This window comes from Rhea pennata, chromosome 22 (genome assembly GCF_028389875.1).
Source record: "Rhea pennata isolate bPtePen1 chromosome 22, bPtePen1.pri, whole genome shotgun sequence".
Lineage (NCBI taxonomy): Eukaryota > Metazoa > Chordata > Aves > Rheiformes > Rheidae > Rhea > Rhea pennata.
In genome coordinates, this window is record NC_084684.1 from 2,596,802 (window position 1) to 2,618,829 (window position 22,028).

Consider the following 22,028-nt stretch of genomic DNA (forward strand, 5'->3'; position numbering starts at 1 on the left):
ACTAAACCAAGAATTATTTTGGACAACCAGTTGCTGGATACCAAATACAAGGCTGTCATTTTCAAGGACATTACGTTTAACGACATAAGGTTCACTTGCACTCAGGCACTGATAATCTTCCCAGCACTTGCAATTCAATTCATACTTAAAGACATTTTCTGTACAAATTATGTATTATTTCCTGATATCGTGGCAAAATGCAGTAAGTATATACATCATACCTCAGCAAGATTGAGCTGCTAACCATATGTTGTAGAAACTGCAACTTTTTATTCTAAATTTGAAAAACTCGAAAAAGACCAAGAAAATTGGAAAAGCAGCAAGCAGTGTTCCTGTTTTGTTTGAACTTCAAATTAAAAGCTTACCTGAAATCTTTTATTTCTTGCTTTGTACTGCTTTCATCTCTTTTGTTTTCTGCTGCCTCTGCATTAGCCGCCTGCTGTAAGCTTCGTGTAATAGGTCCTCCAATCCTTTCTCTAGATTTTACACTGAACCTGTCTGCTTTTTTCTTACTTGCCACAGCAGACTTACTTGGCAAAACAGCTTTATTATTCCTTTGTATTCTGACATGCAATTTCCGGGATGCTTTGCCTGAGATTCCAGAAGTATTCTTAGCTACCACTTTAGATTTTTTCCCTTCAACATGAGTCATTTTGGACACTCTTACAGGACTAGAGTTCCTTAACGATGAAGATGAATTTGGCTTTTTAGATCGAATTGGAGGTACAAATTTAACATTTTGTTTTGATTTGAAGGACGCAGAGGGCAGCTGAATTTGTGCAGGTCCTGAGGTTCGTGCTCTTGTCTTGCCCAAGTGAGCCTGCATGCTCTGCATTTTGATTTCTGCATCTGCCGTTCGCCTACGCTGGTTGTTGCCTTTTTCAGTGCTTGCAGGCGATGAAGAACTGGTAATTTTTTTTGATGAATTTTTTTTAGAGGATGGAGAGATGGGCTTTTTGGGGCAGCTATATGATGCATGTTTGTTCAAACTTCCAATATAAGTAAATTCTCTACTACAGTAGGGGCAGATGTGAGAGTCTGACTCAGATGGATTATTTTTCAATTCTGCCTTCTGCTGTGCGGATTTCTTTTTTTGCAAGATAGCTTTCTGGACAAGCTGGTTTTTCTTTTTCAATGCACTTATTTTTAGTTTATTTGAGGACATTTTGCTTATCTCAACATTGAAATTAAGTCTTTTAGGCTGACCCATTCTTCTGAAGGCATTCTTTCCAGGGCCAGTAATAACCACCATGCCATTTTTAGGCTGCACTGTCTGTTTCAGTGGTACTGGATTTTTTTTGGGTGTGTATCTCTTTTTATCACTGGCAGACGCACATGCCAGTATGTGTTTGTGTAACTCAGGCATGTTATCCACACTTTTTCCACATTTTGTGCAACGAATGGCAGTCGTAAAGGTCTGTGGGATATTGTGGGTAGTGAAATTAGTTGCAGTAACTCCAATACCCATAGGATTACGATGGTGATACTGAAAAGGAGGTGGTTTAAAGCTCGGATAGTGTTGATTGAGACCCATACGAACATCTGGATCTTTAGATTTTACCCCAGAAGCCATTATTTTTATAGTAGTATACAGCTCTTCAGAGGAATCATTTAGATCTTCATCTTCCTCCTCTTTAGAAGGGTCTAAAGAATCTTCTCGGAGGCTCTGCATGTGTTCTACATTTGCCTTGCTGGGGTCAGTGAAATTCTGGGGTCTCAAAGTCCCACTTTCAAACTCATGATGTGTGCATTCTTTGTCTGGATGGAGATCTCGCTGATGCTGTTGCAAATTGCACAAAAAAGCAAATTCCTTTTTACAGACTGAACAAACAAAGATATTTCCTACTCCATGAAGCAGAAAGCGATGTTCTGACAAGTCTGTTTTATCCCTAAAAAGCTGTACACAGAATTCACATTTGAAGGGCCATTCTTCAGCATGAACAGATAAATGCTTAGTTAGGTCTTTAATAGAAAGAAAAGGTGATTCACAAACATTGCACACAAAGCTTTTATTGAATGTTTCCTGAACTATTCCTGATTCACTTGAAGTTTGAGGATCTTCTCTTGCCTTTTGTTCATTATCATTTTCTTCCTGCTTTATTATTGGGAAACTATTTTCAAGATTATCAGTAGAGGAAACAACAGAAGAAACCACTGAAAGAGGAGGTGGAGATGGAGATGATGATGATGATGATGAAGAGAAGGAGGAAGAGGAGGAGGAAGAGGAGGAAGAGGAGAGAGTAGGAGGACCAGGTGAGGCAGCAGGTTCAACAGAAGGAACAGGAGACGGAGAAGGAGAAACTGTAGGTGAAAGAACGGGTAGTGGGGACTGGGCAGTAGTGTTAGAGAGTGGTGATGGGCAAGATGACGTGTTAGTGGCACTGGCAGAGACATCCGGAATTGTTAATGGTATCGTGGGAAGAAGGGGAGGAGGTGATGTAGCAACGGTTAACACAGGTGGGCAGGGTGGGGGGGAAGGAGGGTTTGTTGGTGTCAACAAAGGAGGCAGCTGGCACATTGAAGGTACAGATGTCTGTGGCACAGGGGAAACAGAGGAACTAAGGGTTTCAGTGTCAACAGAAGATGCAAATAAACTGGGATCTGTGTCAGGTTCTGCCTGAGGTTCCAATGATTTACTTGGGCTTGGGCTTCTGTTTGCACAGGAGGCACTGTCCATAGCTGCATCCATTCCGTTATACTCATTCAGCAGAACCTTTTGTAACATGCAAGTGGTTGGTTTCTTCTTCTTAACACCACTACAGGTTGGCTGTATGGAATTATTTTCTTTACATTCCCTAATCTCAGCATCACTGCAAGGCTTCTTGTGCACACTTAAATCTAATACAGATTCCCAGGGAACCTGATTCTTATTTTTGACATCGGATCTTTGTTTTACACCACTAGATAAATCCAGTGGCTGCTGGTTGCACACATTGCCAAAAGTTGGAGCTGCTGTCCAGTCTTTAGATATTTTATAGTCTTCAAAGCAAAGAGGACTCATAGTTTCTCTTTCTTCCCTTCCAGCCAAGCTCCACACAGGTGAATTGCTGTGGCTTTCTAACTTTGGCATTTTTGAACTCCGAACACTATCATTCCACATAGTTTTTCCCTCACCTGATTTAACAAAGTCTCGAAGCACTGGACTATGCTGTGGAGAGCTGGGAGGAGAGCTGGTCCTTCTTTTGAATCTGCTAGATACTGGAGGCAAAATAGGCGGTGATGTAACAGAAGGTCCTAGTTTAGGGATTTCACTTGATGGGGTTATCTTCTTAGTATCCTGTGTCTGAAGAAGTTGTTTTAATTTTGATGACAAATAAATATTTTTTTCTTTATGAAAAGTTAAGTTCTCTGTTGAAATGCTAAGAGGCAGATTTAAAGAACTAGTAGGAGTTATAGGTTCCGCGTCTATTTCAGTTTTTATTTTTGGTACAAGAGGAGGGCTAGCTGTTCTCCTCTTTTTGGATTCACTGCTCCCACTGCTGGAGGGCTCCTTAGGAGGTTCATTCCCATGTGTCTGCGTAACCTTTAAGTTTTGGGAAATTTCCACTGTGACAGGACTGATTATACAATTTAGCCCATACAAGTCTGCAGAGTTAGACTCCATCTGAATCACATCACAATTACTAGTGCTGCTATTGGACTGAATTTTACCATCAATGTAATAATTTAAGTTTTCAGAGATATTGCTGGAAATATCCATAATATAAACATCATCCACTTCACCTTCCTCCTCTATTTCTGTGCTTGCTATGTACACACTCTGGACTGGTGGGGCCTGCTCAGTTTGAAGTTGTGGCTCTTCAGGAAAGAATCCTTTTCTTCGGACACCTTTGGGAATAAGATGACGCTCATGAACCCTACGTTGATGCCTCCGCATATTGGTATGAGTTCCAAAAACCTTTTTGCAGTATTTGCATGGATGTAATTCTTTGGGTTCCTTATTCTCTTCAGCAAAAGCAGCATTGGAAATTTCTTGGGAGACTTTCTCAGAATCCAAGGCTACAGAATCTTGCACAAGACTGGAAATGTTCAAGTCATCTTTAAGACCATCATCCACAATTACTTGGTTATCACCAACATTATCCAGGTGTTGTGATGACGTTAGTGTTAAAAATGGTTTCCTTTTCAGCCCTGCCTCATGACGCCGTTCATGTCTTCGCCTGTTGATTTGTGTACCAAAAGCTTTCCCACAATATCGACATTTGAAAGCATGGTTAACAGTTGATATATGGATGTGCATGTGGCGTTCAAGTCCTTGCTTTGTTGTGAATTTCCTCTCACAATGTTGACAAGGAAACATAAACGTTTCCTGGACATCACCATTTGATTCATCTTTTGCTTTTGGAATTTTCACAACAAGTTTTTTCTTTGGAGAGCTTTCTGGAGATTCTTCTGACATACTCTTTTGCTCTTCCATAGAGTCTAACTTTTCTTCACATATCAAAGGCATTTCTGCATTCTCTTTAGGTGTACTGGCATCTTCCATCTCCTCCTCATCTTCCTCCTCCTCATCATCTTCCTCTTCATCATCCTCCAAATCATCCGATCCACAGCTTATTGTTGTTCCTTGGGTGTCTTCAGTTACCAATTGTGACTCACTGGTGGGACTGGGGATCATTAGCTTTGGAAGTACATCTTGATTTACCATTTCCTGAATCACAGCCGTTTGTTCCAGGGACAGCACAGCAGAAACAGAAGGTTTTTCATCTTCCTCCTTATGACCTAATAAACAAAGTATGAAAAGTATGAGCCATTATAACAAACACTCAAAATATACTACTCTTCTACCTTGTCCTCTAACAGAATATAGTCAACATTTATGACCCAAACAAGATTTATCACCATTGTGATTTGGTACTGAGAATAAAACTGTACTCAAATTTATTTGCTGAAACTTCAGCAAAACATAGGCAACTGCTTAATTATAGTAAGAAACTTCGGAATGAACATTATGACCAAAAAATGCAAAACAGTCGAGAGTACTGGAATATTTCAAAGTAGACTTCAGAACAAAAAAGGTAATTGCTATATAAGGAGGTATTCTTCCCTAGAAGGGTAGAAAAGTAATGATTGTATAACTAAGTTCCAAAGATGTTATTCTAGAAGGACTTTTCTCTGGTTTTATGTTCTGCGGAATTTAGATTCACGTCCAAGTTTTACAGTACATCAGTTTTTCCATATCGTCAGAGTTGCGTGCTTAAGGAAATACTTCTGACATCCACATTAATAATACAGGTAGGGCATACGATACAAACGTGTTCACTTTACTGTTCTGCTTAACATATTAAATGAGACAGATGTCCTTCTTCAATTTAAAAAGATAGAAGAATGGTTAGATACTTGAGAGCTCTTACCCTCTTTAGAATCCCTCATATCTGCAGAAGTCGAATCCAAATCAGTCTTTTTCTGCTTTGTATCCGTTGCCTTCTTTCCCTTGTTTTTACCCTCCTGAGTCTTTTTCTTTCCTGGGAGGGAAAAAAAAAAGAAATATATATGTGCTCGTCATTCCTGTTCAGTAATTCTTATTTTTCATATCCGAGTGACAGAAGTTAAAAAACAGAAACAAAAAATAACATCAACCCCACACGCCAAAAGTGCTGAAGTCCAAAGTGTAAAACAAAGGAAGCAAAAAAGAATGACTTAGAAATTATACATCAAGGCATTTAATTTTCATGTCTGCTCTGTGATTATAAATTGATACAACAATAAGTCTTTACGATCTACAAGAAACAGTTTCATACACTGAATTTCTAAAACCCAGAAGAGTCTGAAATAGCAAGCATAAACTTTATGGAAATGTACTGTCTGAAGTTAATCAGCTTATCTCATACAGTTACACAATCCCTTTGCATAGCTACTAGATTAACGTGTCCAATACTAGCATACTGTTCATCTTTACTGACAACTGGAAGACCGTAAGTGGAATCCTACGGATGCTTCTATGCCTGTGTGAACGTTCTGAATAACGACTTGGAGAAGACAGTTATATTAAAAGCAATGAAGTACACTATGAGAAGACTAAAAGCAGCATGATCTGGACCAAAATGTTAACGGCAGTAAAAACAAGTTAGACTGAACTGGATAATAGCAGTGAGGTATTTTATCACGTCCACAGACGCAAACAAGTTTGCTAACCCTTTCTGTTCACCAAAATTAAGAAGCATTTAAGGGCCACACAGGAGGATGAACATACATGAAGATTAGGACAAAATGGCATCATGCAGACTTAACCAGTGACAAGACGTAAAGACACTATAAACGTCATTAACCATTGCACGGCAAAGGTGTAGTGCCTCCCCGCCTCGGACTTAAAGATTCAATCCTATAATATCTAGAAAAAAAGGCAATGACTGTGTAATAACAGATGAAACACTTTCATACTGAAATCATTGCAAATACTGTATTTCCCTACATAGACTGTCATTTTACATATGCAGTTGAGACACCAATTTCTTCTGAAACTTCACACTTCCACACACTCACCTCTTAAGAATGAGAATTCTCCAGAAGCAGCAAGCCAAATTCCTCCTTTGCCCCCTCTAACATAGGGAACGCTGTTCTTTAACATAGTGACCCTGCCCTCTAGTCAGAGGTGTGAATCATAGCCCTAAATCCATCTCTCATGTAAAAACACATTCTTCCAACTCATAATCCTGTCAACAAGTGCCTCCTTTTTTCTTAAAAACATTTTTCATATCTTGTGCCAAGAATTTGTAAACGCCTTTAAAGAAAACTGCTCCTATCTATTCAAACAGGAATCTTCGAAGTATGTGCCCCCTCCTATAGAACAGATCATAGAGCAGGTCAGCTTTAAAAAAGAACATGCTTGTTTGTATTTGAATATTCTATATCATCTACATTTATCTCTCAAGAAGCTTGAGTTTAACAGGCTCTCCCAGAATCCCACAATGTGTTTTAGTTTTGTATCTAATTATCCAACTTTTCTTATTCCAATTTAAGAGTTTTTAGTCTGAGAAACTGGTAATACAGTCAACATTCAGAATAATTTTGTCTTTGGAAAATACACATATCCTTAACTAAACTAGCAATTATCTCTTAATATTGTCAAATATTACAACAATCACTATCTTTAAACACTCCTTAATGAATGAACTCCAGCTGACTTGGCAGTACAATACAAGGCTTCAATACCAAATGCTGGCAAGTTGCCACAAGTTTCAGCACATGTTTCAGTGTTCACATAGGCATAAGGAGTTTAAGTGTTTCTTTGACAGGCTATTTAATATTCATTTTGAACATAACTCAGTAAGCATCTAGATTTGAATCAGGAGGGTGTCAAATACATTTCCAGATGTATTTAAACCACCTCAACTCTCATGAAATGCACTAACACAGACAGTTCTGTTTCTAGGAACTAGGCTCAACTGTAAAACTTCAGTAAATTTCTAGAGAATCAGACATGCATCACCATACACATTAGGAGCAAAGTGGCAAAACACAGTCTAGCTATTAGAATCTTTAACTTTTTGTAGGCTGCTTATTATTTGAAGACCAACATCAGTATCTTGACTTAAAAGGCAATGTTCTAAAAGCATGCCTCACACCTTTACAGACAAGACCAGAAACAAGGAGGACAAGACTGGTCCACAAAACACAAAGACTACTGATGTGCCCCTTCTCCTCTCACAGTGTCTTTTCCCCAGATAAAGATGCAATTTATCTAAAGGAGCCTCCCTGGGCCTCACATCACTGCCAAACTTAGTCATGGCTAGAGACATTATTTTATTACATAGTGCAGCATATGATGGCATTGCAGATATAGTCACTGTGCATTTCTACAGCTGCTTCTAGAGCAGTGCTGAATTTCAGCATAATGCCAGGTGCTGTTAAAGGCTTCAAACTGGAACCCAATTAATTCTTACTTACAGTAAGATTAGAAATCAGAAAAATTAGAAATTGCATTCTTTAATATCTGAGGTAAAATACAAAAAAAAGTCTCACAAGCCTTGAAAAGAACATAGGATTTCCAAAGTGTCATCAGTTTGCAGAGCACTACAGTACCCCAAATCTGACTGTAACCCATGAAATCACTAGGACAGCAGACTTTATAACTCAAACTGAATTACTTAAGTCACCTCCTTGCTTATCCTATCGATGGAAAGATCTGCAAGATACTGTTTGACACTCCTGGGGGAAAAAAAATGCAAGCTGTTCAGACATACAGTTGGAAATTTTTCAAGTTCTTGGCCTTTAAGTATAAACACATTTGAAGAGAAGATTCATCTAGCAGCCAGCCCTTACTCAGAATAGCAAGCAAAGTTACTTTCATACATACATAATTTTAGATGTGTCAGATCAATTTGTGACAAGTATCAACTAGAGATACCAACTATTTTTCAATGTTTTCCTTGGATCAGTTTTAGCTCAGTTATTTTCTACATTGCTGTTCTCCTTATAAAGATTAAAAGAATTCTCTGTAGTCAAGTATGGCAGTGACTGACCCAGACGCACCTATTTCAGTGTCTTAGGTGTAATAGGGACCAATAAAAGATGCCCAGGAAGGAGAATTTAAGAACAGAGTACTGATAAAATGATACTTCCCTAGTACACTCTTCCAGCTTAATCTATCTGCAATTCAGGAATTTTAAAAGGTAATATCTAATAGCCCTTAATAGACTTTCCCTCCTGAGTTCACAAAGCACTTTTGAAATCCACGTAGATTTGAAAGATTTGCCTCCTTTTTTCTCCCTGCATACTTCCAATGAAAACTAGCACCTGCAATTTTGATATAAAGGATATGCACGAGTAACCCAATATATCTGTCTCTTAAATTTCTTACAGCTTAATGTGTCAAGAACTAATAGAAACCCACAGGAAGGAGAAAAAAATCCTTACAGTACAGAACCTGGTGGAAGCCTGAGTATAAGTACACACGTGCACTTACCATCAGGTTCCTGAAGGGTCCTACATAGCTGCTACTGCCAGCTGGATCCTCCACTTGGTCTAAACAAGAAAGATACAGGAATGAAACACAGGGAAAGTGAAATGGAAACAATGACAAAAGAATAAATGAAGGGCAGAAATCAACATGTGTATGTGTACTAGAAGAACTGCAAAAGAAAGATGCAAAGGAAACTGAATGAAAGAAACAGATGGAAAATAGCTACTTGCCTACAGTGAAAAGATCAAAAGAGGAATGAATCAATTTTTTATTTTCTCTTGTCACATAATTGTTAAATATAGTTCCTTTTTCTTCCCTTTCCTTCATTTACATGTTGTAGATAAGTTAGCAAAAGCATTACCTAGCTTTTATACCCTTACACTACCTGCAGAACCTCTGCTAGCACAAGCACTCTGTGCCCACAGGCACAGAGAATATCATGTTAGCACCAACGTCCAAATAATCATCCAATACTAATGCTATACTCCCGCATATTTCAGAGGAGTTCAGATGCCAACTAAGAAAAAATAATAATCTGAGAAAGAAATCTTTATTCATCTACACTTAAGAACTTGAAGTCTTAGTTGATCAAACCAACGCATCTCAAATAACCTATAGTTTTTTTTTGCTGACATTTGTTGTTAACAGAAAACAAATGAAACTGTCAAACAGCTGACAGTGACTTCTCTTGAGATAGCATTTCCTTGCATTTAGACTTGAATCCTATCATTAAATATTGCTAAATTGTACAAGAAGTTATTGGCTTTGATAACTTTAAATGTGACAAGTGTTCACAGTTATTTCTATAAAGTATGATGGAAAATCTCACATCTGATCTCAAACAATGCTTTGATCATTTACAAGAAAAATGGCAAACGTTTGTCACTAGCCCAGTCTTTTGGGAGAAAGCGGGAAAAAAAAATAATCACTGGTATTAGTTTGAGGTATTCCTCTGAAATCTGTAGTCAACACATCTACCCCATACTCATTTATTTCGTTGCTAAAAAAGCACTGTGGCAACAGCTGCTGAAATCTCAAGTCCTCTAGAAAACAAAGGAGAAGCTATTTCATTGACCTCCTGAAAAGCGTCCTTAGATCACAGACGACCGTGGCTACCTTGGAAGGCTATGGCTAAAGGGAAAAGGTCAGGTCTGCATATGCAATACTGACAAACAGTGATCATCACATGCAGTTCCATGACACGAATTACACCGTAACAGCATAAACTTGTTGGTCTTATCCCTTTGGGATTTGATTCAAATTCAGATCTTTGAGGTTTTCTCCTATTAAAAATAAGTATTTTGACACTGCAGAGAATGAAATAAACAAAAACCGACTGTAGACACAAGCTAAAATATTCTTACAGAAACACCAGCAGAAACCAAAACTGCACAAGCATTTCCACATTATTCTAGTGATTTCTAAAATATTGCTGCAACTTCTAATTTGAGAAGCAGTTTGTTGCACAGCATAGGAATTCCTCCAATATCTAGGACACTAGTAGGTATGTCATGTTTTTTTGAAGTAAATTACTTAAACCTCCAAGTATCTACAAAAATCTGACTAGCTGTTCATTCTGGAAGATAGGCTAGAAAAAAACATACAATAAAAAGCCGTATCCAGAAGAGGAGAAAATGTTAGCTGAAGAAGCATAAAAATATAGACAAAAGCATGTTGCAGTGGTCACTTAATCTTCTCCAACTACAAATGTCAGCATATAAATCTTTTCAGAGAAAGAGCTTGCATATTTAAAAAATGTAATTGATTAAACAGAGTAAAGAAACTAAGCACCAAAAGGAAGAAATACACTATTCACTACTATTAGTACTATTTTAATTAAAAACATGTGAACACTAAAGCTGGCCCTTTAACATACTTTCCCTGTTAACATTTAAATGTCCCAAATTTTGCTCTTCGAATTTTCTGTTCTACCATTAGCCACAGCTCATTACATATAAAAATCATGTTTACAAAACCTTTCATTATTATCTATCAACAGCTGCTCAGACAGCAAAGTAAAATCACAAACCTCTTGGCTGATAAGACTGCGACACACCTGCACATTCATAGTCGCTTCCAGCCACTAACACCAAGAACAGCTCAGAAATCTTAAGAGTAGGGAAAATAGGTATGTCATACTTTATACATTACATAGGTAGATTACTTGCATAATTGCAGGGACTACAGAAGTTACTGAAAACGTGACCTCAATCCCACGAGGTTCTGCAAATATTTTAAAGATCTAAGCCAAGAGCCACTTTTCAGTGCATGTGCTACAGGCTATGTTTTCTGTCGGTCAGTTTTGAAGAGGGGCTGCACGTTTAAACACTGCAGAGTTATTCCCACTGTATTACCAAATCAAAGAGTATTTGACTATTTAAAGAGCATCCGCCACTTCACAGCATATGGTAAGCAAACCAACTCTGAAATGTGATCCAAAGTTCTCAGTGATTTGATATAGGCCAAGTTATTCCCCTACATTGTTCAAGACACTACACTGCAAGTTCTTGGAAAGAGGAAGCTGAAGTCAAAATAGCAGGCATAAGTTACAGACTTAGTAAATATTAGACTAGGAAAAGAAAACAGGACAATCTCAAAAAAAAGCCTTAGCAATTCAGTTTTATTGAAAAAAACACTTGAATATTATGACATCAACTTCCAGTATTTCTCTCATATTACTGTTAATAAAACAACACACCAAAGTTGTTCTTAACTACTTGTATTTTAAGTACTAACTTGCAACTCACTTAATTAGCATAAACTCAACCAAAAAACAAGTGTATTTTTGAACACACATATACATTATTAGCTAGGGAGGGACCATCTTTCAAACTCAGATCTTCAAACTTAAAACAAAAACATGAAACCACTGACTAGCAAGTGCTCTGGGGGAAAACACTCTTGCACTGGCAAGATAAATTACTACAGAAACAAGAAAGATGCAGAGGCTTACACCCACCAGAACCCTGAGGCTCAGATACTCAAATACCGCCATACTGCTTTGGTGGTAAATTTTATTCACATACTAAGTTGGTATGAGTCAAGTCAGAAAAAGGGTGCATTTTTTGTTTGCTTGTTTCATTGTTTTTCTCTTTTTGCTAATGTAAGATATGATATACTAGGAGCATTTTTCAGTTTAGCTGTAAAGATGCATCCTATTTCTTTGGCATATTCCCCCCACACAAAACCCTCTGATGAAATTACCACCCTGGCTAGAAAGGTAGCTATCTTTTGGAATTCAAAGATACAGAGCAAGTATAACACTAACCGACTTTTCTCCTTTTCAGACTAAAGCGTTCTAAAACTGAACATAAAAAAGGATCCAAATGGGAGAAAAAGCAGTACATTTGTATTCACATTCCAGTAGTTTTATGAGTGAAATTCAAGGCTTATATAAAAGGCACACCTCAATTTTTTGAAATAAAAATAACTAATTAAACTATATGTCAATTAAATCTGAATGGCAACATAAACTATATCATTAAAAGGGCTATTTTAACAGTGCTGTGAAGTACGTAGGAAATACACAGAAAATGTCAACATTTTAATGTCATGACAACCTTGTTTTCCTCAATATATCATTATTCTAAATAACTGGTGAGCCACAATCATATACAAATAAAACAGACATGAATTTTTCTTGCAACACCATTACAAAGTTATCAGGATACAATTAGTTCGCACAGCCATAACTTTAGGTACCATTAAGCAAACAAAATGCAAACATTGCTAAACTGCTCACTTTGATTTTAGTGTACAAAAATTACCATCCGAAAGTGCAATGTAATTTTAACTTATGATTTCTGGGAATCCTGACAATAACTTGGAGCTGAGAATATCTTAGGTTTGTGTTGCCCATCTTCCCAACTCTAACATACTGAATAATTCTAAAATCTGACAGTCATAATAGATATAACTACGTATTTTAGAAAAATCTGGAAGATTCTGAGAGTTAAGCCAGAAGTCCCAACACTGTAATGCAGAACTGAGGATTCAACTGGATGTCAGCACAATCTCCTTACGGTGGCCTCACCATTCGCTGCTGGATTGTATCCTCTCACAGCTGGAAGATCAGATTATCCATCAAGCCTTAGGCCTAGCACAACCCTGCCACTGTTCTCATGACAAAAACTCAGCAGGGAACTGTACTTGAACCGCTCATGATCCATATAACTCAGATGCCAGAGGCTGACCACCCTTGCCTTAGTTCAGCTCTGCACATCCTTTCTTTACAGGCTGGTAGGAGAGACAAGCAGGGCATACACAGGGTTAGCTTGTCCAGCAACAGTTTCACTTAGGTCAAGCAATACCAAAAGGTCTCCAAAACAGAGCTCAGCTATCTTTTGAAAGCTAAAGGTTTGAAAATAAGGTCTTTGGAGAGAAGTTGCATGCCTCTATTTCAGATACCACAGTTTCACTTACTATAATTCAAAACTTAATAACCAGCATAACTTCTGCTGGTTGAAGGCCACAAAACAGCAGCACAAAAGATAAATGGTCATTTAACATAAGGAGTAAAAGCAACTTTAGCAATCATTTTTTCCCCATGCTTTTTTCCATCACAACTTGCATCTCCTCTTCCATAAGATTCATGCAAGCTTACAAAGCATTAGCAGGACAAAGAAGGATAGTATAAGCACAGAAGACATAATAAACTTAACAGCAGTGCTACTACTATCAAACTAACTCTTTATAAATACTTCCCACATCAAGAAAACATTCTTTTTCATATTATAAATGCATATTGCTATAGACAAACCATGACTTCACATGTACAGAGTGCTGTTTTAATCACAGCATCATCCATCCAGATTCTAAAAAAAAAGAAGAGAAAAAAACCCGCAATAAAGTCTCATTTGGGGAAAGATATTTCAATACACCTGAAGACAAACACTCACCCAACAACTAACATATCAAAATATATTTGTACTAAGCACTAAATATAAATTTTGCACAGGAGAGTGAGCAATGCATTTACAGAAACTGTTAACATGACATTTGCTTAACAGATTAACTTGTTGCCATGGAAAGCATAAGAAAATTCTGAGCTGGGGCTATTTAAAACATTGATTTCTGCAAAAATTTGGCAAAGCTGTCACTTTAATTACAGTACTAAAGATAAAGTTACTGTGTCTCACCACAAACTTCTTAAATTATATAATCACCAATACAAAACAAATCTTAGAAAGGGATTGCATCGCATGGCTTGCAAGACAAGAAAAATGACACAAGGATTTGCAAGCAGCAAAAAGGGAACATTTTGTCATCAAATAGACTTCTTCATCAACCTAGAGAAATTTAGCCAAAGTTACTCACAACATTCAGATAAACAGATAAAAACATTTACGCTAAAGAGTCATATGAGCAGGAAGCATATCTTAGGCATAGTATTATACCAGTCAGCAAGAATTGTTATGGGAACTGTCTGCAGTCTCTCATACGCTTACTGTATTGTAATTTAAGCACCCCCGCCCTCTGTAACAAAAGCAGCAAAATCAAGTACTACATATTATTTGTTTGCAACAATATGCTATCCACATTTGCAGCACCTCATTCAAATCCTTAAACATGTTGTATCTTCACTGACTAACCTGAATATAAATCATAGGTAGTCTTACATTTACAGACTATGCAGCACTTACTCATCCATAATGATTTAAAGAGTACAGAATGTCATCTAGCAACTATTAAACATGGCTAATAAACACTCAGAGTTTAATTCTATACAAGTTCTAACCCACACAGGAGCTGTGCTGAACAATTTCAATGCAATATACAGCTTTTGTCTTCATAAATATTAAAATAAATATTGTAGTATTTATAAAATTGAAACAGTAGACAGTATACAAATACAGAGTCTCCAATCAGCTCTAAAATCTCGCAACCACTAAATGTAATTATGTATATCTGCCTCCTACCCTCCTTAATAACACAACATCCCACAAATCACCACAAGTTCCTAGCAAGTTACTTGATAGCTAACCATACCACTACTGACACAGTCAATCTGTTTCAGAAAATAAGATACATGTTTCTGCTCTGTGGTTACATTCCATTAGCTTTTATTTAGCTAACTTTCCAAGTACTAAAACAAGAAGGAAAAGCAGCAACAGCTGGAATACAAACACTTAACAGATTTTCTAGAAATAACAATGTTCTCTGTATTTAGCTAGTCTGTGATTTTGTTAAAACACATTAAGTATCAAACTTTTGTATTTAAATACAAAAAAGGTAATCAAAAGGTAAGTTTCCACTAAAACGAATAGGAGATTTAACTTCTGCATTCACTACAGCTCTCCCTAAAACACTTTTCTGACACTGAAATGAGCCTGCAATCAGAAAATTAAGAAATAATACGAGTTTCAATATGATCATTTGGAAGACATTATACAATGTAATATACAAGCTATTACATAGCAAGTATTGGAATAGTTTGCCTTCACACTAAATAATCGGAACATCCATCATAGTCCTATTTAGACCACTGAGCATTTAGGGGGTTAGATCAAAAATACACAGCTTTCTTCAAGATATCTTTCTGAAAAAGAAAGACTTTAGCTATCTTTTTGTTATGCCGTCTGATAAACTGGATAAATTCAAATCTAGTAGCTGCCATATTAATAAGCAACTTTAAAAAAAGAGGATTGCTGAGTCTACATGCTCACTTCAAAAGCTAATGCCCTTAAGATACTACTAACAAAGGTGTTCTGCTGCCGCTAAGTCATTTTGCTGCATCATCTCAAATAGATCTCTCAAAAGGTTAGCACAAACCTATGACTGCAGGGAAGTCTGAAAAAGCAAAGGAGTTTACCCACACATTTATGTCCAAATATGGGCTAATGGCTTTACTTGGAGAATGCAGCAGTACAATGGCTACAATTCCCAGGAAACAGGACTGCCTTTGTGTCTAACCAGAGCACTGGGATTACAGTAATAGGAGTCTGCTTACCACCAAGGAAACAAGACCAAAGCGCTTTTGGGATGCAGGATCTGGACAGTACTGCTACTGCCAGATTAGATCTCCCATGTATAGAGTTACACCCCTCCCCCCCAAACTGCTACAAAATAACACTTTTATGTTCACTCAAATTTGTCATTTATTATCTATTTCTTACCCAATTAAATCCTTTTGTTTCCCACAGCTATAACATATCATTTGTCACAAGTTTCGTCCACAGAAACGGTAAGAGATTCTCAGTAAGACCAGGCCCCTCTTTAATATTGTATTTCATCTCCCTGCAGCATGCATTTCCAGTTTTCTCTCACTAAACCTCCTTATTCTTTTCTTTTTTAGTACTTCTTAGTAAAATCCCAGACAAGTTGTATGTATATTCCTTACTCTGTAGGATTCAATGGCCGGGGGGGGGGGGGGGGGGGAAGGTGTGAAGGAATGAACATGCAGCACAAATTTAATGAGAACCATTTTTTAATGTTATCAACAGCAATCAAGTAAACATGTAATAGTTTTCTATTTTGAAGTAGGAGGTATTAATCTGGACAGAGGATTCAACAGTATTTTCCACTGCATACCTGAAATCCAACACACTACAATGCATCAAGCTATGTTTTGGCCTGCAATGCAAGCTGGGTTTAAAGAAACACGACAGCATTTTATGCTATGGCCTCCAATCTAACAATGTTCTAAAACCATCTTCAATTGCTAATAAGCAGCTACTGTCAAGAGTCTCATTTGCAGGCATGAAAACTTTGCTTCTCTGAATGTTAAATTTGGAAAGTCTTGTCTCCTTCCAACTTCAGAGTGACAATTCAAGGTCATACGGTGGAGGATTACTGCAGGTTCTTTCTTATACATAAAAGCAGAGGAAGGAAGGTAAACTGTAAACAGCATACAAACTCATTTTAGTGTACAATTTGATCTCTGAATCATTTTTTTTTTTAATCTGCTGAAAAATTCTGAAAGATTTGCTTAGCATTCTCTCCGAAACCAAGTGCCTCACTCACGCCAGCTGCACTCCCATGATGTTTTCCCTGGAAAATGCATTTCAGTCTCCTCTGAGAATATACAATCCACTGCATCTCCCAAGGAAATCTTTAACTGTAATGCTCCAATTGCTCAATCAGTTTCTTTCTCAACTGGTAGAAGAGAGTGCTGCAGACAGCAGTTGGTGCTCTGGCTGACAGAACTGACAACAGAAGTTACTGAATGTATAGTTAGCCCCAAATCAAAGCAGAGCATGCAGATGCCTACTTAATTTATGAAAACAAAAATGGTAGTAAGCTCAAAGTCACTACAGGAAATAGCAACTTCATTAACAAAATACTGTGCCCAGTCAGAGCATGAATATTTGTCTGCTGGTCAGTTAATCTATTTTGACAAAATTGACTTTAAACACGTAAAATTTTTGTATATATCTTTGGATACCATAAAAGGTCAAGTGAAACAATACAGAATTACAAACCTCATCAAAAGATAACTTGGACATTTTCTTTTACAGGCAATGAACCAGACAAAAACATAGCTTTGGTATATGGGAGTGGAAAGGCTAAAAATTGACGCTTAACAGTTAAGAATGTGGTAGTCATGAATGAAGTTCCAGCACAAAGTCCACTTTCCTTTTGCAATCCCTGACTAGGGCCCATAAGATTTGAAACACTGGACTTTTTGCTCTTTACCTGCAACTCGAAACAAAAACTTTGCAAGAAGTCATTTTTCTACTCAGCTGGCTAACACCTAGTATGAGCTACCCCTCTCTAAAACCACAGGCAATTCTAGCATCAGCACCAGTATCATTCAAGTTTCTTTTTAACAGTATGAATCTAAAACAAGCTTCTGCACTTTGAGTCTGATACAAACTCACTCTTAAAAAAGAGGTCAGTATCATTACTGTTGAACTGCTTTACACCAGTAACAATACAAAAAAAAAAAAAAAAAAAAAAAAAGACTTACTAACTTGATACTTTTTTAGCTCTGATTTCACCTGCAGAACTATGAGAAAGTCTGCACTGTATTTAGCTTCAAATAGTAGCAACACATGAGAAAATTTACCATAATTTATATGAATTAAGCCACTTGCACAAAGACTAAATCTTTCCCATTCAACAATCTAATCATTGCTAACAGACAGTCAACAAAGAAGATTCATGTTTGAATGGACTGAAACAAGCTTGGCATCTGGCTCTCAAAGCTGGCTAGAACAGATATATAGCTGACTAACCATTTCTATGTCATTTTGCAGTAATGATAATCAAGATAGGTTCTCAGCTATTATAATACTCTCCCTAAAGTAAATTTATGTCAATCATCACATTAATAATACTGTCTCTTCCAAGTCCTGCAGAACTCCATACAAAGTGTGACAACACAACCCACTCTTAACAGCAATGCTGGCAAGCTCCAAAGTGCTTCTGAGGATTTCATCATAAATAACTAACACGTACTGTTGATCAAAATAAAGATTGCACTTGCTTAAGTCAATCCAAGGAACAAAGTTTATAAAAGTCAAGCTAACATTCACTAATGAATCTGATGCTCAGAAGATACCTAGTTTTGTAGCTACAAATTTTTAAATACCAAAGAATATTATTTCAGTAGCTGTTAAACCAGGTAAAACTTAGACTGCTACTACACTTCCTCGACATAGCAAGTGTAGGCCAGTAAGAATTCTTCAGAACAAACTCAAACCTGTCAATCATTGTAAAGCTTGTGCCAAGAATAAAGAATTCATTCCAAGTTTTGACAGATTAATAATTAAATATGCTTTAGTCTGAGGATAAATGCTTTCCCTTTTTGTTGATTTGGAAAATGTACTGAAAAGTTAGGTATGTTGAATATAAAATTATTTTTTTATTTTGTAATGTCATAATATGGTAACAAAATATCTTCAAAATTTTTAAAATAGCAATTATCTTACAAAATCAAGACAGATATCACAGTTAAAGGAAACAGTTTTCATCCATACACACAGAAATGGATTCTGCATCTCTTGCCATAGGCCAACCAGTTTTAATGAGACATTGTATGGACATACCTGTAGCTATATTAAATATACCTGGTTTACATTACATACTAAATTAGATAGGGCATATCTAGAGATGCCCTTAGTCAATTAAAAAAAGGCTCCTATAAACAATTCAAATATAAACAGATAACGCATAACTATGGTAAGTTGTAGCAACAGTTAGCATTAAACTTTAGCACCATGAATGATACAGAATAGTACAAAAGTGTTGTTTAAACAGTATTAAGAAGTTTTGAAAAGATGAAACATAAGAAAAAGGCAAAAAGGCAGCAATAAAAACAAAGAGGTATAGGAAATCCTTTTTACATGGAGAACTTAAAGCCTTCACTAAATTAAGGCACAATTTAATAATAACAAGTAGTTAGAGGTAAATAAAATGAGCAAATTCTGAAAGTCAATCACCAATTACATTCCAACCACCACAAAAGCCCCAAAGTCTCCAATTAACTTAGACAGCAAATACTGTGAGAGCACAAGCAGGACTGCAAGAAAACCACAGGAAGTTTTTAGTGTTTAATAAACCCTTGACTTTATGGGAGACAAAAATATAAAGGAAGTCAAGAAAGGTTACTGACATGAATAAAAGTCATTCAGATAAAGTATTTGGAATAAAGTTTGAGACAGCAAACCTAAACTCCTTAATCTATGTAAGGCAGTCAATGACTGTATGCAAGAAAAAAGTTTCTTCTCATCTACGCTACAAGTAATGGGACAATTCTAAAACACAATGTAAGTCAATATTAAGAGGATTTAAAAAAAAGAAAACCACTGGTTTGAGCCTGGAAAACTATGTCCATTCTCATACTCCATAGAAATTCACCCACTTCCTATATTTGAATACAACCCTAGAATTGGTTTACCTCAAAAACAGAACTCTATACTAAAAAAAATCTGATAACCAGTACCAAATCCTTACAGTACATTCCTGAACACCTTCCAGCCCTTTGCTAAATTCCTCTTACGTAGTTCTTAAGTAGGTTCTACTTTAGAACTACTTTAGTGGCACCACTAAAAGTCTGGTTCTTGTGTAGGCAAAGCTGGGTGCCACTGAATTACGAATATCAAGTTTTCTAATGGTACCTGGAGTACAAACATATGCCATGATACACTGGTGATAGCAAAGGTCCCACACTGACCGTAGAGCTCACTGATACCAGCTGTATATTTCCATTACCAGTTGCATATTTAGAAAGTTTTAGAGGGAGTGTATACACAACAGTACATGCAAGGCTTCTGAAGACAGAACAAACCTTACAGCCTTCCCTAACCTTGTAATTACAGTACAAACACATTTCCCAACGTTCACAAAGATACGATACAACTTCATTAAAGCAAACACACTGGTGTTTTTAATGATTTAAAAAACATTTGAATGCACTAAATCCTCATACTCCCAAGAGTTTATACTTAGAAACGTGGAGTTTTGAAAGAGGTCAATACATGTCACTTAATGCCAAAACATTTTTTCAAATACAGATAATTTATTTTTACCTCCAAAATGAAGTCTTATCTTCTCCTATTCTTAAACTTGTAGGCAGAAATGAAGCTGGAATGAATCATACCAATTCCACTCCACTCTGAGAAAGCTCAGAGCAGTAGCTATCACAGGAACTGAAGGTGTTTACAGTAGAAGTGAAGATGGAAATTTAAAGTAATACAACTCCCTCACTCAAAAAGCCTCATTTATGAGGAACAAAGAGAATTTCCATTGGAACCTAAGTTATTAGATGTTCACCAGACAGAAGCTACCACAAGCAATGCAGTTCCCCTGACACACAAGAGCAGCTTTTAAAAAGAATGATGTAACTGCAGTTAAATCCGTTCGAATTTAGGAAATTAAGGTAGTTTTCATTGTATGACTTTGTTCCAGGTTTTCTTAGTGACGTTCTCCTTCCTCCTTTGTCTCTAACTAGTCTTTGGCTAGTAAGTTTTGAAATCTCAAGTCTATACCTAAGTTTTTCAATAAAGCTGTTGAAATACAGTCTAGATAAGAACGTAATTTCATTGACAAATACCATTATTAAAAAGGTACATCTTTCAGAACTTTCACATTTTTCTATAAGTTGCATTTCCACCAATGTTCATAACCATTTTTCTCAGGGACTCTTTTCCATCTGGAAATGACTTTTCAACTCATTCCACCTAAGCAGCAAATAACTATAAACTAAATAACTGATAAATTCATGCAGCTTTTAAAAGGACAATCAGGGCATCATCTGACCAGGATTTCCATTTCTGGTGACATCCAGATGGAAATCCAAGGCCTACCACTTGTAAACAGGATCCGTATCTATGTTAGACTCCTGAGTACAGGTAATTACTTGGAACTACGTGAAAAATCCTATGAAAATATTAATAGAACTGCAGAAGTTCTAGTATGCAGAATTCACCCTGTTTGTTCAATATTTATGTTTCATTTTTGTGCAGTAGCAACTTGACACTGCTTCAGTAACAGCCATGCTTATAGTGCAGCTTTTGACAGCATTTTTCTAGAATCTCTGAAGCAGAAGCCTAAAGCTGCATTTTGCATCCAGTCTTATATAAAAAACATACAATAATCATGTATAACTGATCATAGCTAACTTTCACGATAGCTCTGAGACAGCATTATTTACTGAGAGTTATCCTATACTTCAAACTCTCCCTGAAATCTGTTAAGAACTACAGCAAGTATCAACATCATGAGAGCAGTAGGGCCATTTATGGCACTGAAGTTTTAATACAGATTTATTAGCAACAGTTCACGACTGTTTTGAAAGTATACTACTACAAACAATCACCAGGGACTATCCAAGATATGCATAAGCCTGATTCAGGTGTTTTGCCTGCAATATAACAGAGGATTGTATTTTAAGAGGCCACACAACTAGGTTTTCTAGAAGAGACAGGTCATTCAGTTTCATGATTTCCATTCAAGTCACCTTACACAACACGTATTTTTTGATAAAATGAAGTTATATGCTTTTTCTCTTGACTGCCTGACTTTGCACAGAAAAATACGAAATGGAGGCACATATGGTATTCATTCCAAACAATAGTATAAATTATGCCACTGGGGTTTGTTGCCTAGATAAAGCGCTAAGCAGAACACAGTAAAGACAAATACAGAAGCACTACCACAAGGATATAAATAAGCACAGGAGAAG

At 36.8% G+C, this 22,028-nt stretch overlaps 1 protein-coding gene across 4 annotated transcripts in view; it reads right to left on the reverse strand.

Annotated features, from left to right (window-relative positions):
• PRDM2 (PR/SET domain 2) overlaps nucleotides 1–22,028 on the reverse strand; it is a 70,672-nt gene that overhangs the window by 17,831 nt on the left and 30,813 nt on the right. For all 4 annotated transcript variants that reach the window (XR_009960538.1, XM_062593187.1, XM_062593190.1 and 1 more), the window contains 2 exons: nucleotides 5,355–5,465; nucleotides 366–4,722 (listed from right to left, as the gene is read on the reverse strand). Coding sequence is in view for 3 of the 4 variants with exons in the window: in XM_062593187.1 (XP_062449171.1) it covers nucleotides 366–4,722; nucleotides 5,355–5,465 (4,468 nt within the window). In the remaining variant the exon portion in view is untranslated. The remainder of the gene's footprint in view (nucleotides 1–365; nucleotides 4,723–5,354; nucleotides 5,466–22,028) is intronic.